This window comes from Barbus barbus (assembly GCF_936440315.1).
Source record: "Barbus barbus genome assembly, chromosome: 3".
Taxonomy (NCBI): domain Eukaryota; kingdom Metazoa; phylum Chordata; class Actinopteri; order Cypriniformes; family Cyprinidae; genus Barbus; species Barbus barbus.
In genome coordinates, this window is record NC_136731.1 from 16,714,156 (window position 1) to 16,733,569 (window position 19,414).

At 35.9% G+C, this 19,414-nt stretch overlaps 1 protein-coding gene across 2 annotated transcripts in view; it reads right to left on the reverse strand.

Annotated features, from left to right (window-relative positions):
* Positions 1–3,289: 3,289 nt before the first annotated feature.
* Positions 3,290–19,414, reverse strand: part of spag9a (sperm associated antigen 9a) — a 36,598-nt gene continuing 20,473 nt past the window's right edge. For both annotated transcript variants that reach the window (XM_079397153.1, XM_079397152.1), the window contains 13 exons: positions 19,206–19,358; positions 18,644–18,815; positions 15,021–15,242; positions 13,920–14,103; positions 13,713–13,835; positions 13,036–13,116; positions 12,757–12,824; positions 12,520–12,668; positions 12,204–12,375; positions 9,720–9,833; positions 9,017–9,196; positions 8,718–8,834; positions 3,290–5,719 (listed from right to left, as the gene is read on the reverse strand). In XM_079397153.1, the coding sequence (XP_079253279.1) occupies positions 5,586–5,719; positions 8,718–8,834; positions 9,017–9,196; positions 9,720–9,833; positions 12,204–12,375; positions 12,520–12,668; positions 12,757–12,824; positions 13,036–13,116; positions 13,713–13,835; positions 13,920–14,103; positions 15,021–15,242; positions 18,644–18,815; positions 19,206–19,358 (1,869 nt within the window). In that variant the 3' untranslated portion in view covers positions 3,290–5,585. The remainder of the gene's footprint in view (positions 5,720–8,717; positions 8,835–9,016; positions 9,197–9,719; positions 9,834–12,203; positions 12,376–12,519; positions 12,669–12,756; positions 12,825–13,035; positions 13,117–13,712; positions 13,836–13,919; positions 14,104–15,020; positions 15,243–18,643; positions 18,816–19,205; positions 19,359–19,414) is intronic.

Here is a 19,414-nt window from a genome sequence, read left to right on the forward strand (position 1 = left end):
CAGTGAGTAACAAGTAGACCAGACCACATGGCACAACACAGACAGGACTATACACAGGTAAATTAACAGACACGGCTGGACAAGGATAAACTTCTAATGACATTACAAGGACAGGAAACAAACCAAATATGGGCACAAGAGGCAGGAACACATGACGCACACGACAGTTCCCTGACAAAAATACTTCACTACTGTCCACCTTTGATTAAATATACACTCACTGGCCACTTTATTAGGTACACCTTGCTAGTACCAGGTTGGACCCCCTTTTGCCTTCAGAATTCTTCGTAGTATAGATTCAACAAGGTGTTGGAAACATTCCTTTTTGGTCCATATTGACATGATAGCATCATGCAGTTGCTGCAGATTTGTTGGCTGCACATCCATGATGCGAAGCCAACAAATTCAAAAGCCAACTCCCGTTCCACCACATCCCAAAGGTGCTCTATTGGATTGAGATCTGGTGCCTGTGGAGGCCATTTGAGTAAAGTGAACTCATTGTCATGTTCAAGAAACCAGTCTGAGATGATTTGAGCTTTGTGACATGGTGTATTATCCTGCTGGAAGTAGCCATCAGAAGATGGGTACACTGTAGTCATAAAGGGATGGACATGGTCAGCAATAATACTCAGGTAGGCTGTGGCGTTTAAACGATGCTCAGTTGGTACTAAGGGGCCCAAAGTGTGCCAATAAAATATCCCCCACACCATTACACCACCACCACCAGCCTGAACCGTTGAGACAAGGCAGGATGGATCCATGCTTTCATGTTCTTTACGCCAAATTCTGGCTCTACCATCTGAATGTTGCAGCAGAAATCGAGACTCATCAGACCAGACAACATTTTTCCAGTCTTCTATTGTCCAATTTTGGTGATCCTGTGTGAATTGTAGCCTCTGTTTCCTGTTCTTAGCTGACAGGAGCGGCACCCGGTGTGGTCTTCTGCTGCTGTAGCCCATCTGCTTCAGGGTTCGACGTGTTGTTCAGAGATGCTATTGCTATTGGAACAAGTGGTTATTTAAGTTACTGTTGCCTTTCTATCATCTCTAACCAGTCTGCCCATTCTCCTCTGACCTCTGACATCAACAAGGCATTTTCGTCCACACAACTGCCGCTCACTGGATATTTCTCTTTTTCGGACCGTTCTCTGTAAACCCTAGAGAAGGTTGTGTGTGAAAATCCCAGTAGATCAGCAGTTTTTGAAATACTCAGACCAGCCCGTCTGGCACCAACAACCATTCCACAATCAAAGTCACTTTAATCCCCTTTCTTCCCCATTCTGATGCTCGGTTTGAACACAGGTAGATGCCTAAATGCACGCCATGTGATTGGCTGATTAGAAATTTGTGTTACCAAGCAATTGAACAGGTTTACCTAATAAAGTGGCCGGTGAATGTATAAGTAAACAATATTATTCAGCTGTTTTTTGTCTTTTAGAAGCTGCATTCAAAATCCATTTGGCTCAAAAATCTGAGGGTGCACGTGCCCCCTCGGTTTGAATGGGCATGACGCCTCTGGTAAAAAAAAGTGCTCTTTTTTTTATATGCTAAAAGTGTACTTTTTTCACAAGGAAACCAAGGACTGTGTGTACTTGGTGTACATTTGAAGCATGCAACGTCTTAACACGGTCTAAATCACATTAAAAGATTATAATACTCGCGTACACACTTGGTACTTTCTAACCTTGAGCTTAAGAATCTGAAAGATGTTAAATAACTGTGTAGCTGCTGAAAGGCCTTGAGACATTATGAAATCAAATGATAAATTCTTGCAAAAAAAGTGATCTTTAGTAGAACAAACGAGGCAAAGCAAACACACACCTTATGAGGTGCAAGTTGAAGGAAAAAATATATATGAATCAGTTAAGAGGAGAACAACTGCACACTCACTGCATGTTTATTAACCAACGTTTCGCCTAGTAGCCTTTTTCATACCTTGAAAACTGTTCTCCTCTTAACTGAAAAACAGTGATCATACCATGGTAGCAGATGGTAAAACTAAGTAAAACCAAAGACCTGAATGATTGGCATAATCATATACTGTTAATTATGTAAAAAAAAGAAAAAAGTTACATGTTCAAAACGGTATTTTGATGAGTTTGCAAACAATATTAAAATGAACAGCTCAAATATGATTACAATAACAAAAAATGAGGGAGGTGTGGGATTCTGTCCTCTAAGTGTGTGAGTGGGTAGCTGAGCAGACAAACACACACAGAAGAGCCTCTGAGAGCATCTGGCTCTCTTATGTAAGCACTGCAGCTCTGTTTATGTGGATCTCTCTCTCTGTTCCCATCAGCACGTGTTTCTCTGGGCCTGTGGGAACAGTGCAGCGCTGCTACCTGCTGGACAGTATTGTGTTTTTAGCTAGTTTATATGGATCAGCGACGTGAACAGTACCAAATACGTAATGCCAAACGAAATATATTTGATTAAAGTCAAACATCGAAATTAATTTATTAATCTGAAGCGCATATAGACCCCATAATACTGATGGTTTAGATACCCGAGGGTGTCGGCAGAAGGTTCTCAGACCGATTTCAATGTATATGAACCAGAACTGATGTTTTAGATCAAAATTAATAGCACAAAACTGATCAGAGCTATTGCTAATACTTACAGGTGTTTGTACTGTTGATTTCCCTCCAAAATTATGTCACTTACTGGAGGATGTTGTCATTAAGATTTTGTCTTTTTGTTAAAAAATATAACAAGATATCGACATGGAAGTGAAATGAAATGCAATTTAAAAATCAATAAATCATTTTAAATGTGTACTCTTCAATGTTATAAATGATGAATTTATAAGATTTTATTTAACTAGGCCTACATTTAAAACATTAAATAGACTTGTTTGAAATTTTTCCATTCGCCCATATTTCCATTTTGTTTTCTATTTTTGACAGTATCACTCCTAGTCCTCCATACGAACAGGATCTGTGAACACTGACAGAAAAGTCTAGGAAATAATTACCAAATTAAACAATATTAATATCATTATTACCAAAAATATATTGTTTTAAACATTTCATTTACTTTGTATATTTACTGGATTATCTAGTTTAGAATCGAACTATAACTAGGCCTAATTTTCAGCTTCGAAAATTGAGAGTTTAATATTTCCCTGAACGTTTTGAGACATTTCGTTTGGGACATGAAATTAATGTAATGCGTAACAGGAAAGACTGCAGAAATGGTTTGAATCAATCATTAAAAAGACAAACCAGTTTGTGAATGAAAGACATCACAACGTGAACGTATGAAGAGAGAATAAAATCAAGACAGAAGGTGAGTTCCCCATGAAATTGAGTTTAATAGTTTAAAAATAAGGCTATGATGCAGTTTTAGCAAACTTTTGACAAGAAAAAGACAGTAATGACAAGCTGTGGCACACACACAGCCAGTCCAGTAAGATTTAAGGGAAACAGCGACAACACACACTCACTCACATCCAAACACACAAATGCGGTAATATTTCTCAATCGTCTCCACACACACTCGCACATATACACACAACCACCCAAAAAGGTAGCGATAAACAAAGTTGAACGAACAAACTGCAGGGTACTTTTAAAAAAAACATGCATAGCTTAATACAATAAACGTGTATTTCCGAATGGCCCACGGAGGTTATGAGGTCTAATACTGTCAGCATTATTAGTCAGTTCCTTCAACATGAAAACATCGCTTCTTAAAGGTGTCTGATGCAAAACAAAACAATATCGTCCTTGTTCACAAACATGTAAAAAGTTACATTCTGAACCGCAAAGTTCATTACGAAAATAAATAGTTGGAATAGCAACGACAGTGATATAAAGATTCCCTTTATGTGTCTGAATTGAAAAGAAACAAAGAGACCGAATGCACCCGAACCCGACCCATTTCCCCATTTACACATAAAAAGTCAAATATCATGTTGCATTTGTTTCAACAGACACCAAGGTACAATAAAAGTGTCGTACAGACCAGATACAAAAGGAGCGCAAAACTGATTAGAATTAGAAAACTCAACACACTCGAACCCAAGCCTGGGACATACAATACAGACAAAACCGACATTAAATATCTGAGATGCTTAGTGCTGAAGCAAACAAAACTAAATCTGACACAAGAAATACAAATCATTTATTATACAATCCCTGTCAAATTTTTTTTATTAACATTATTTTGTTTCTGTCCATTTCAAGAGAATCACAGAACATCGAAAAGCCTTGGCAATGCAAAATATTGGACAACTAGGCTGTTTAATATTTGTTATTTGTTCTACGTTTCATCCTTTGGTAAAAGGGCGGATCATCTCAACTGCTATAAACACTACCGCATGTTGTTCTTTCCAGAAATTAGCTTTGTATAACGTATGATCGGTACTGTCTTTAAAGTGCCAGCAAGCTCTAGCGTGAGGGAAGCCCGAATTACTAGAGCTCCGTATAGGAATGATACAGGACTCATGCAAGCGCCAAATACACGTGTACAGACGCACAACACCATGCCGTAAGGTGCTGAGACACCGCTCACGAGATCTACGCCGTAAAGATCGCAAAAATAGCTCTCTGAGGTTCTATATACATGACCTACACAATGCTACCACTGCCATAGTGCACAGAGAAACCTCTGATCAGAAGACAAAAATCATCTCAAGCAGCTAACATAAAGAAAAAACATTTCCCTAAAGTAATGCTGTGATGTAAACTGTTAAAGGAGTAGTTCACCCAAAAATTTAAATTGACTCACCCTGGGGTCATCCAAGATGTAGAGGAGTTGGTTTCTTCATCAGAACAGATTTGGAGAAATGTAGCATTTCATCACTTGCTCACCAATGGATGCTCTGCAGTGAATGGGTGCCGTCAGAATGAGAGTCCAAACAGCTAAAAACATCACAGTAATCCACACCACTCCAGTTCATCAATTAATGTCCTGTGAAGGTGCATGTTTGTAAAAAATAAATCTATCATTTAAGTCTTTTTAACTTTAAGCAACGGTTTAAAAATATGTGACCAAAATATGGGTCCATAATCAATGATAACATTTTGAAGACTATTTGGATATTAGGTCTTGTATTTTGACCAGAAGCAATGGTTTAATTTAAAACTCCTCAATGATGGATTTATTTCTTACAGGCAGCTTTTTAACTTTTATCAGCTGTTTGGACTCTGACGGCACCCATTCACTGCAATCCATTGGTGAGCAAGTGACATAATGCTACATTTCTCCAAATCTGTTCAGATGAAGAAACAAACTCATCTACACCTTGGATAGCCTGAGGATGAGTACATTTTAGCAATTCTTCATTTATTTCTTTAAAACGTTTAGCACAGGATTTTTACATAGTTGTGGACGGCTTCAAGTCAATGTTTTGTTCCTTCATTTCAACACTGATCTATTTTCTGTCAATGCCGGATTCATACAAAACAGTAAAATTAAATAAACATCTAGTCACAAATATTACAACTCATTGTGATGTAAGAACAACACTATTAATAATAATAATAATGATATCTGTATTAATAAGAAGAGTAGTATGTTGTAAAATAATAAGCCCATGTGGGTTGATCTAGAGTTCTCCGTTGAACCTGCAGCAGTGATTTATCAGGCACTGCCTAAAGCAACCTGCCAGACTATAACATAACTGCGCTCGGGTTTGGCAGGAGCCGACTGCAGCTTCAAAGTGGGTTCGGCTGATTCATCATCTTCATCTCGACACAAAGCACCATCCTCATCACCTGAGAGAGAAAAGGAGAGTCAGTAGACATTTTCTGTACCTTTGTGTAGTTTCACTTTAAAAACTAGAGAACTAAATTAATAATGTTTTTAAAAGTATGTCTGCAATATTATTGGTTAATATTATTTTCCGCCATACATGCAACTTTAAATGCATCAGCAGAAAAGTCCATTAAAAGCTCTGATTAAAGATACTGACAACAAGACAAGCACTCGTCCCATTAGAATAATCTGCATTAATTTTGCACATGAATGGTGAACACTGACAAATATTAAGAACAGACATGGTGCTCATTTTGATGTCTTGTTGGTCTATTTTTTCATCCTTTTATATGAAAACCCATTCAGTTTTAATTTAGTTTTTTAGTGATCATTTTCCACCACATTGTTCTCCCTTAAACACTGAACATGAACATGTAAATCTCTACTTTGGATTCAAATGCAAACCTACATTTGTAAAAAAATAAAAATAAATAAAAAACAAATCTAGTTTCATACACAATGTAATTTAACTGCCCTATATTTCATTAACAGCCTTTTTTACATTCAGACAAGTTCACGATGACACACCACCGTTCAAAGGTTTTCAAAATATTTTTTGAAAGAAATTAATACTAGTATATAGCAAAGATATAAATCTATATAGATTTAATCTATACAAAAGATATAATCTTACAATAGATTTCTATTTCAAATAAACACTGTTTTTTTAAAGACTTCTATTCAACAAACAATCCTGAAATAAAATAAAAAAAAATGTCATGCATTCAAGAAAAACATCATGGAACAACTGTTTTCAACAATAATAAGAAATGTTTAGGGCTGCAAAATGATTAATTGCATTCAAAATAAATATTTATGTTTACATACTATATGTGAATGTACTGTGTATATTTATTATGTATATATATATATATATATATATATATACGTATATATATATACGTAAATACACACACGTATTTTTAAAAAGTTATGTATATATATTTATACTTGTATATAATTTATATTATATATAAATATAAATATTTTATATACAAGTCTAACATATTTTCCTTAATATACACGTGTGTATTTATATATACACACAATATATATACACAGTACACAGACATAGTATGTAAACAAACTTTTATTTTGAATGCAATTAATCATTTTGCAGCCTTACAAAAGCAGTAAATCAATATATTATTATGATTTCTGAAGGATCATGTGACGCTGAAGACTGTAATGGTGTAATGAGTAATAATGCTGAAAATTCATCTTTGCATCACAGGAATAAATTACATTTCAACTAGAGATGCACCGATGTATCAGCCAACAATCGGTGTCGGCCGATAAAACTATTTATTTCACTATCGGCTATCGGCCGATGATCAGGGCCAATTATATCCTATCAATCAAAAGGCAGCACAAAAACGTGTCAGACTGCAACTCATACTGTGAGTGAAGAAAATCTCTGTTGAATTTAGGGCTGTCAAAATTAACGTGACAATAAGGCATTAACAGTTAAAAAAAAATTTTACTTTTAAATGTGACGTGACAGATCGTTATTGCACCTCAGTTCAAGTTCAAGTCTCTTCCAGTTTAAGCAGTTGTTTGCTTTTTGTTCGTTTGAGTTTTCCCTCTTTCCCTCACTTTTAAATAGCCTAGTTTGAAAAAGCACCGTGCACATTTTACTTTCACTTTTAAATTTGCGGCGGTTCCGTCTCAAGCAGTTGTTTGTTTTTAGTTTGTATGAGTTTTCCCTCTTTCCCTCACTGTCCTTTGCTTAAATAGCATATAAAAGCATTGTGCGCATTTTACTTTCACTTAAATTAGCAGCAATTTGGCATCAATTGCTTGAATTCAATTCAAGCAACAACAAAATACAACGTAGAACATAGAACTTGTATTAACAAAATGAATAAAAATATACCGTGCTATGCCTAATATAAAATAACAAATAACTTACACAAAGTTTAATAGGTATACAAAACTAAAAATCAGTAAAGAATGAGCAACAAATAATTATGAAACGTAGAACATTTATTAGCAAAACGAATAAGAATGTTTGGAGGCACGGACGACATACCCCTTGATGCAAAATAATGAAAAAAAAATTACACAGTTTAAATAAAATAAAAATCAGCAAATCCTGTGGAATCAAATAAATGAGAAACGAAAGCTTAAAAAAAACTTTTTTTAATGACAGAAGTCAACAGGCTTTTCAAAATCCAAACTATTTTTAAAACAGGCGCTTTTACATTTCGCCATTGTCTTGTCTTTTTCACCTCACTCTTCTTGTCAGTCAGCTCAACTCACTCTCTTCAGGTAATAAATTAAATCTGATCTGATGCGAGACTGTTGTTTGTTCGGTGCGCTGCATTGAGCAGCCGCTTTCAGTTTTAATTGTAGTGTCCTCTAACTGAACTTAATAAATTTTATTACTATGAAAAAAATCTAAATGATGGTGGGGGACGGTGCCGCGGTGGGCAAGTGATGTAACCGGTGTTGCGGCTTAACACCGGTATCACCGCCAACACCATCTATTGCAGCAAGCCTAAAAAGTACAACAATAATAAAACAGTACGCTACAAACTAACTTATATAATGTATTTAACATAAACGAATAAGACGAGGCATGGCATAGGCTACACCAGAACGTTTAGCAAACACTGAGGAATCAAATGTGATCACGTCAAATTTTTTATTCCCACATAACTATCGGTATCGGCCGATATCATTCTGAATAATCGGCTATCGGTATCGGCAGAGAAATTCAGTATCGGTGCATCTCTAATTTCAACATATATTAAAACAGAAAACAGTTATTTTAAATTGTAAATAATATTTCACAATATTAGTTTTTACTGTCATTGTGAATATGAATGTGACATGACCCCTTTATTAATGAACTGCAGGATGTGCACATTTACATGTTTACAGTATGTAACATGCAGAAATACCATATGCTGCTCATGGACAGATGCTAGGGGGATTTCCTATTGAAACTCTTACCGATCCTAAAGTCGATGTATCCCTCTCCTCCGCTCATGATGAGCATGCTCTTGCCGTCTGGGGCTGAAGAGTCTGTGTTCTCAGTCGTACCTTCAGCTCCGGGCACAATAATCTGACCTGAAGCACAACATTAACACGTTAGCACAGATTTGAACTTCACCAGTCATTATATCAAACACCACCTGATGCCATAATGCAACTTACAAAATCATGCACTAAGCTGGACATTTCATGAAGCTGACTTCATCAATCATGAGGCTTCCCAATCAATACTGAGGCACTGTGTTACTATGTCTTACCTGGAACAGTAGCGAAGAATTTAACAGCGTCTCTGTGGCCGTGGAAGCAGAGCTGAGCGTGTGCCATGGAGCAGTACGGTACATACGAGCCTGTCACCGCACAATCCACAGTGTCATCGCCATACACTCGCACCGCCCCACCTGGACGACAGGCGATCGCTCCTACAGTCTTATGAGCTGCTGGGGAAAGAAAAAGATGTTTAACCACAAGTGTCTCAAGCGTTTAATAGAGCACCAAAGACACAGTCTCTCGCAGAGCAAATGCCTGTCAAATTCAATTGCGAAATTACTGGGAGACACTCATTAATATTAAAGCATCGAAGCAAATTTTGGCTAGATGCAGATTGACTGTTGATCAGCCCAGAAAGATGGAAAAACAGTCAAGAGAGCAGAAGGTCTGAGAGGAACTAAGAACTTGCAGATAAAATATTGAACCAAGCTGAGCAAGATACAGCAATGAAGCAAAGCAAGACAGGTTTGTTTCAGAATTTCAGCCTGCTGTCAACAGTGCGTTTCCCACTCACCCCTCTGACCTAGATATCCACACTGACCTACAGCTACAGAGACAGGAGACGAGAAAGACAAGAATGAGGAAGACGGGAGGGGAAAAACAGGGAGAAGTGGCCAAAGAGACTGAAACTAATGCTGCCTTCTATATCAAGTACTGATGTACACCGTGTTTGTGTGTGTGATATTGGCTTACAGTCTGATAAAGGGATGGAGATGATGACACCATTTCCTGTTCCCACCCACAGCCGGTTACAGGAAACCATTAAAGCCGTGATCCTCACAAAAGAGAAGCCCAGTTTTCCCGTTCCTGTTAAAGACATGAGGAAGTGCATTCTACTGGTTATTTATTCAAAAGCGTAATATAAGAGAGGTCAAATTTAGTAATTTCTTGTGTTTTGTCGACTTACACCAACATTCAAAGGTTTGGGCTCAGTAGCACTTTTTTAAAGAAATTAATACTTTGATTTAGCGAGGATACATTAATTTGATAAAAAGTAAAGACAGGAAAGGCATTTCTATTTCAAATAAATGCTGTTCTTTTAATTTTCTATTCATCAAGGATTCCTGAAAGGTTTCCAAAAAAAAATATTAAACCGTTTTCAACATTTATAATAATAATAGACGCTTCTTAAGCAGTAAATCAGTATATTATTATGATTTCTGAAGGATCATGTGACACTGAAGACTGGAGTAATGATGCTGGAAATAAAGCTTTGAATCACAAACATACATTACATTTTAACATATATTAAAATAGAAATAGACAGTTATGTTAAACTGTAATAATGTTTCACAATATTGATGTTTTATGTCAAATAAATGCAGACAAAAAAATGTTTTAATTCTTACCGACCCCAAAATTTTGAAAGGCAGTATATATCTTGTACAGATGGAAGTATGTGACATAAGGGTAAACAAATGACGACATTTGTTTGTAAACTAACCATCTAGATTGAACAAATTCCCTCTCAGAGCTGTGCAATTATAGAGAATTTATTCTTCATGGTTAATTAATAATATAATATAATATAATATATGAGAGGTGGTCCCCATGAAGCTAAAAACTAGTGCTGTCAAAGGATTAATCATCCAAAATAAACATTTTTGCTTACATAATATATGTATTTACTGTGTATATTTATTATGTATATATATATATATATATACACATACTGTATGTGTGTGTATATTTATATATACATAATAAATATACACATATACTGTGTGAACTGCATCGCATATATATATATATATATATATATATAAAATTATATGCGATGCAGTTCACACAGTATATGCTCTTTAATTATTTCCATGCGTGTAGGTTAATTACGTGCGTCTCACAGCGGCTCTGTTCACAGTAGTTCAGCAGAAACTTATTTTCATGTGTGGAGCGTCTCAAACTCCATCTCTGCATGTTGTTGTGAGTTTGTGTTTATTATAATGTTCATCTGGGAAAGCAACGCGCGCCATTTCATCAGATTTGTAAGGTAAATCATTTATAAATCTACACAAACACAGGAGAATACATCGCGGTTTCAAAATAAAAGCTCAAACCATCACTCTGAGTTTACACGGTTTGATGCCCACATATTCATGTAATTACAGCGGCTATAGCATTTCTGTCCTAAAGAAATGGACAAATATTAAAGATTAAGTGTACGTCTGAATTAAATGGTGCTTGGTCAATATTAAACAGTAATGTGTAAAAATAATCATCAGGCTGTCGGCGTCCCCTGCAGGCCTTTGTTGTAATGCGTAATCTACATTAGCTCTATTGTTTATAATACATTATGTATTTGAACAGTTTTGTTCAATAAAACCATATAATTTCTTGCTTTTGATACTTTATTTGAACTAATTATTATTGCATCAGTGTCTATTATATATGTATTTTAAGTCATTCTATTGTTCACTTAAATCCATTTTATTACCACAAAATAAATATTATAATTATAGGGCTCTATGAAATCAGTTTTATTTCCAAATTCAGTTTTTTAAATTGTATTAATCAAAAAGCCTGTCTAATTAATTGAGTTTTACAGTTTTATCTTTACCAAATTCTGTTTTCCATTATTTTCTGGATTCCATTTTAATTGTTCCATTAAATTTTAATAATAAAAAGCATCTCCAATTAATTGATTTTATATTTAAAAAAGTATTTTTTCAGAAATACTGCACATTTACATTTTTCACCTAAATAAATTCTGGAAAATAATATTTCTGGTAAATACTCCTTTAAAAAGTGTTTTTTGATTATAATCTTATTATTATTTTACTAGAACGCTTGGATATGTTGTCATTCTCACACTATAATACTGAACTGTGATTTCAGTGATTTGGACTATGAGATGGACACTTGCTTCTTGCACTCTATGTTGCGCTACACTTTTGCTTTAAAAAAGGATTTCATAGAAATTTAGATTTCATTTGGTTTAATTTCATTTATTTTTAAGTAAAATTGTCGATTTTTTTTGCAGGGAATTAATCGTTTAGATTAATCGAAAAATTAGTTGAAATAAAAATAGTCGTTAGTGGCAGCCCTAATATGCATAATAAATATACACAGTATATATTATGTAAACAAAACTATACAAAAACTTTTATTTTGGATGTGAATATCTGCAATTAATCATTTGACAGCACTACTAAAAACATATATTCACAGTATTCTCACCTAACATTTTGCTGACATAAGGTTCAATGTCCACGTCCTGGAGATGCTGGAAGGTGTGAGCGTGGAAGAGACGGAGGGTGGAGTCTAGCCGGATGGACACCCAGATACCGTCACCCACCCAGGCCAGCTGACGCACCTGACTCTCCTTACGCGGGTGGGCATCAAAAGAGTTCTGTTTCACACAGAGAAAAATAAACACACTGTAAAGGATCCTGCTTAAGCAATTTCATCAAATTCTATGCATCTAATACTGCATGCAACACAATACTCAAAATGCCAAAACTAATACAGTGAAGAATAAGACATAATTATGAACCTCTATTTTCATTGCTTTGGGCTGAATCACATAGATCTTGTTTCTGTTGCCGCACCACACTTTATCATGCACGACGGTCATGCAGCGGATTGAGTGATGTGGCCGGCCGAGGTCCAAGAGGTGGTAGTTTGTTAAATCCCACTGGCTGTCTGTAGAAGCAGAACGAGGATGGGTTTTAACAAATAAAGTCAAATTGAGAGGAGTATCTGAATTAATAGTAAACTGACAGTGTCCTACCAAGACCTCTGTGAAAGATAGCCAGTGTACCATCAGCCAGAGCCACCAAAACACGGCCTTTCACATGCCTGTGTACAGAAATAATGGTAAAGATCACTAGAACTCATATTTGCTGCAGAGGTTTCTTTTGATTTCAACTGAATAATGCTATTGAATAAAAATATAGCAACTTTAACAAGTTACTTTATAATCTGGCTGCATAAACTGAAATGCCACTCAAATATAAAAAAAAAAAACTATATTCCAAAAGTTACACTGTATTCTTGAGTTTCAACTTACACAATGTTCAAGATGGAATCCTTGAGCTTGACAGCATGAAGACACTTCCTCCATCGAGCGACAGATGAGTGCACGTATAAACTACATGAAAGACATTTGCAAAGAAGAAAAGTTCAACTCTCAGATTGCAAAACACTGATGCTATGATAGAGTGTATTTTTAACATTTTAGCTGTGCAGTCGCTATACCGTAGATCTTGGTCAAAGTACACTACATTTAATTTTTGCACATGTTGATTGTTCAGATGACTTTAGTAATCTGGATTCTGGTTTAATGATTAAGTCCTTTCCAAGCATCCAAAAAAGCATGTCTAATTAATTGAATTGATAAAACTAACAATTTAATATATATATATATATATATATATATATATATATATATATATATATATATATATATATATATATATATATATATATATATATATATATATATATATATATATATATATATATATATATTAAACAACACAGGTTGTCAAACTGAGATCGAAAGACAGTATGGCAAATATACATATATAAAAAAAATAAAAAAAACGTACTACTATCCCTGACAGAACTATTTCCGTTCATAAATTATGGTGTTTAACAAAGTCTGTTGCCATAAAGGAAATGCATTTATATGGCACGTGTGGCCAGATGCTATTATATTACTGTATTTGTGTGCGTGCATCTCACCAGCCGTTCTGAGCCCCCAGCCACATGGTGGGCAGCGCGCTGCTCATCCGCTGGATCTCTTCTTTTGCCAGATTCGTCTTTCCACCTGCTGAGGCCATATCATCCCTGTCCTGATCAGACTCCCTGACAAGGAACCCAACCAAGGATGAGTTCCCATCCACATCTGGATATAAATCAACAGTGATAAAGATACTGTGCCCGGCTCACCTCTGGTTATTGTTGCCTGTTGAAGTCCCAGAAGACTCTGTTCCCAGTGGGTCTGTAAACACGTGCTCCGTGTAGATTCCTGGCTGACTGGTGTCCTGTCCCGGGCTCTCCTGCTCTTCCTCTGTGGCCTCCATAGCTTCCTCTGCTGCAGGGAGCCCATCTTCACTAGGAGCTCTGGAGAGATCTACAACAGAGAGACTTCTGTCACGTTTACTCTTAACCCTATAAAGCCTGCTATGTCATATTTGATAAGCACATTTCTAGAGCCTTTAAGATATCAATAGGACCAAAACTTGTGCACTGTCATCTGATTGATAGTTTATACTTACCAATTAAAAGGCCTTTTAGCATCAATAATCTAAAAGCATCCATTGTCATGGTTCACGTCTCTTTTGCTGTGAAATATTTACTGATTTTTATAAAGTAAACGTTAATAACTATTATATTGTTGTTATTAATATTTCAAGATGAATGCTTAACCGACTGAAGCAACTTTTGAAGTACTGAAGGTTTACTTGATTATCCATACATGATTTTATTTTAGAAAAAAGTATCAATTATGATACATCCAGCTTTTGAGGAATGATTACTATTCTCTCAATCATCGCTGTATTGCATAGCCTTATATTTTTTGCCCTCACAATAAAAACTACAGAGCTTTGATCATTAAACAAAGCATTTAAATATTATCTTACTTAGACATATTAAAGGAAGATAAATAGTGATAACTGATATTTATGTGCATTTACTACAAAATTTCATTTTACTTTTTGACCATATAAATATCAGCAACTGTACTGATTGCATTTTTTTGCTCAGTTTGGGTCTCTGAATATGAAGTTTTTATTTTTTTTTTCAACTCAAGTATGAGATCCATATTCTCACTATATTATACTATGAGCCATAAAAGCCTGATGTTTTAAATATGATACTCAAAAACCGTTCCATTTCATTCAAATTCAATCTTTCTGACTATTATTTAACCGGTCAGAAGTTAAACTTCGAACAGCTCATCCAAACAAAATTCAGAGTCTGGACTATTGCTTCTATAAAGAGCTGTCAAAATGACATGACCTCAGTGATCTTTAAGACAGTTCTTACCACTTCCTCTGGCTGGACTCTGTTCTGCTGACTGCTCGTTGGCGCCTGTGCTGCCCGTCTGAGATCCTGTGCTGGACTCTTCAACACTGCAGCCCACCGCTGACATGTCACTCAACACACCCTCACTGCCCTGAGAGCTGCTGCTGGCCAATAAAGCGTCTGGCCCCGCCTCCAGGTCCTGAGGAACCTCCTCCCCTGCAGGATAGTCTGTCTCCAAGACTCCTGGAAATCACAATGCAATGACATTACTGGGATCATTTATATTTAATGCCATTGTCATTAGTTTCCTAAAAGTGAACTGCATTAATGATGTGAAGTATTTCTCCACTCCCATTTCCATTTACGCCCAACCCCAACATGTGACAAGTGTACATTTATAGAGGCTACTGGATTTGCACAAATCAAACTTACCACTGCAAACATTCATTTACTTTATTGCCTTTCAAATATCTGCAAAATTGGAAGCAACAAAACATATGCACTTACTTACAAAAATTCATCTTGAACATTTCAATTTCAAGTGAAACAAAAATATTGTGTTCTTAGTATCTCTGGTGTCTCAGTCTACAGTGCTATCTAGTGCCATTTGTCACAGAATCATTAAGAATGATCTACAATGAACATGTTCCAAATAAAAGCTGAAGTCTGTAAGTTTTAACTCTTTGTCGCCATCTCTGTTTGAAAACCTGGAGTTGCAGCTATTTGCAGAATTCTCTCTCTTGCATGGGTTGTGCTCTGGCACGGCTGAATCTAAGGTTTTGAGGTGAATGTGTAGCTGTCAGTCACCGGTGTGGATATTTACTGTACTTCAGAATCCCAGATTCTAGCCTATGTCTTGGAATATATGACCCAAATCAGAATGTTCACCGTATATTGCCATCTGAACAAGTAACAAGTCTGCCACGTTTGTTCTGCCCAACTGAAGAAAAAAGCATTACCATAAATCGTGCTACCAATGGTAATTAAGTGTAACGATCGGTTAGCTCATATCACATCAAACCATGCAAATTATTATTATTTTTATACTTTATTCTCAAATTATTAATGTTAACAACATCAGCATTGCGTGACTATGAGTATAGTGTATATTAGCATGTAGATTTCAATTTCTAAACAGTCTAATGTCTAATTTTCATACCATTAAAATTTCATATTAAGAAATTCTTTTAACCCAAAAAAGCAAACTATGCTCCCTTCGAACTGGTTTTCTTTAAAATAATCCCAGCCTATCTGTAATCAGAAGCACATTTAAAACTGGAATATAATTTAATTTCATAAACACATAATCCTTTCTGGATTACAATCTGCCATCAATATGATACATTTAATTATTCTAGCTGCTGTGAGAAAAGGCTATAAACCAGGGGTGTCCAAACTATGGCCCACGGGCCATCTGCGGCCCGCTATCACTCCTGTGGCGGCCCGCGAGGGACTTAAAAAAAAAAGATACGAATCTGCAGAGGTGGGCAAACTACGGGCGTTTTCATCCAGCCCGTGAGGCAGTTGTTCCAATATGCAGTATCAGTACAATCCAATAGATGGCGCTGTAGCCTGTATTGCAGTATATAACCCCTGATTTACACTGTCCCGCCGCTCCAGTCAATCCGCAGCACGTTTCAGAAGCGGCTCTCCGCGCGGCTCTCTAAAGACAGGCGCCGTGTCTATTTTTAACGGACGCCGCGCATTCAAGCCGCACAGAAAATACAAAATAAAAAGTCAAAATAGCTATATACACTACAAAACTGGCACCATTTTAAATAAGTTACATGTTTTAAAAATGTGAAAGTGTTCATTTGTTTTGAAAAACGCCTTGTATTGGAACTGTTTTAAAAATGATTAAAATACTTTCCAGTATCAGAACAAATGCCAGTGTTATCCTCCTGCTCACGGGTGCTGTCATTTTTGTGGGGAAAACATGGAAATAATTTGTCGTTTTATCTTGCAAAGATATGCTTTCTTCTGTTTTCCACACACATTGTTATGAAAATGGATTTAGTACTGTTTTTCTGCATTATAAATTGCGTTTTTTTTATCTGAAATGTGTGTTGCGATTTCCAAGGCGATCAAGGTCAAGTGCAAAGCGCACACATCAGGATTGGTGATGAATGAGAAAAGGCAAGTGAGTTTGTTTTGAGTTTATATTGAGCATTTTCCAGCAACCACGCCGCTAGTTTCAGTTTCGCTTTAAATATTTAGGCTGGGCGATTATAATATATGTTTATAGTGAATGCCACTATAATTTGTGTTTGTTTTTTACTTATGTTTTCGTTCTTTTTTCTATTCTGAACACTGCTAAATTTACAGGATTGTTTGTGGAGTGTAGGGAATATAAAAACATGTTTCGAATGTTTGTAAACGTTTAGTTTATTTTACATTATTTCTGAATGAAATGATAAAATGTGTTAATTGATTTGTACACTGATGCAACTTATCTGTGTGTCATAAAGTGCTCATAAAAATAGGTAGAGATGGTACAAGAATAGAACTGCCATGTAGGTACAAGTATACATAGTACAGTAAGTGAGTGTCAATTTAGAAAAAAAAATTAAATAAATCAAAGCTTCATATTATGCGGCCCCTCACTTAATGTGGAAAACTTGATGTGGCCCTCGAGTCAAAAAGTTTGGCCACCCCTGCTATAAACGATCTGCCACCTGCAGGATCCTCACATGTTTACAGACATGGCATAATGACGCAGCAGCATGCTCTAATTTCCCGCAAAAACCTACCCGTACCACTCAAATTAGAAAACATTATTATAAGCTAACCATTGTGAATCGGGCTACAGTAAGGCGGAAGTTTTAAACACTGGCTGGTTATGTACTACCTCAAATATTGATTTCGGAACATTTTTAACCAAAAAAAGTTACGAACTGCAGTTTTAAATATTAAACAACAGATATTAGATTATCTAGTGATTTTTCTTGAAATTTTGAAGGGGGTTTCAAACAGTACAATGTACGGAATATTATATATATATATATAAAACAGAAATATAACAAATATAACAGAAATATTAGCATCGTAATTTTACTATTGTAGTAAATTAAATTATTAATATATATTTTTTCAATACAATTAATTATTACAATAGTAATATATTTGTTTTAATTATTCATTAGTCAAATAAATGATTTAAAAAGTCTTAATTAGTCTTTTAGAGTTACAATAAAAAATTAAAAATTGAAATGTATTGATTGAAATGAGTTTTGTGCCATATGTCAACATACAAAGTCAACGCAAAGAGACTTTTTACTTTATTAAGTTTAGACACTAGTTTGGTTTGAGTTGGTTCCTGTAAAGATTAGAAACAGAGTAACTATTTCTATTGAAATGAAAGTGTGGTCTCTGTTCTTTTTGTCTGGATGTCTTAGCAGCATCAATATAAAGATGTTTTCATGAAATGTTTATCATAACGCAGCTCAAATCACAATCAGAATGTATGACAAAATAATCACAATATCATTTTTGGCCAAATCACACAGCTCTAAAGACATCAATAATCTGTATATTTTGTATTAGTTTATCGAGATGTAATGATAAACTATTTATGCCCATGACTGAAAGAAACATGAAAAAGATGAAGAGAGAGATTACTGTTACAAGGCGTGTACATTTCTGACCTGGTACGCTGGCGATGCACAGCACACATGAGTTACAGACGTAGAAGCTGTCCAGCAGGTCGTCGGGCCGCATCACATCCATGATCATCACCTTTGTGGAGGAGTGCGTGCTCGTACAGATCCAAACGTGACTGGACATCTCCACATGCACCGTCTGCTCCCACTCCTGCTCCTGTCAGCAAACACTCAATATAACTTTATACATCACAATGACTCTCTCATGAGAATCCAAGCCTAAATACCTAGTTTAAACGACCACTTTTTTAGCCTATTGTTTTGTGAAAGTCCACTTACAATCTTAGTCAAGATTTCTCACATCAAACCAGTCTTTATGTAGTTTTTATGACAATTTTGCACACTCTCTCATTCAAATAGAACTTTCTTCGCATTTCAAATAGGTTACAAGGTTTTAAATACTGAACAGGGTATGTAAATGTGGGGCTCATCTGTTAATGAGCTCATAATAATGACTATTGTGTTAAAATATGTCTACTTTCTACATCAACTCTTTTAATTCAAACAAGTCCATGTTTTCCACAATATGACTATGGAAATCTTTTACCTTATGTTCCTGCTGCAGCTGATCTAGGCTGCTCTGGGAGCTTTTCATCTGTTTGGAGGCATCTGTCTCCACCGCAGACTCTTCTCCAGAAACGCCAGAGCTTCCCTCACATGAGCGTCCACCTGACAGGTTCACTCCAGCTGCACACAGGAGCTGCGCAGGGGAAATCAGGAGCATTAGAAGCTGACATAGTCATATCGCCTGAGACT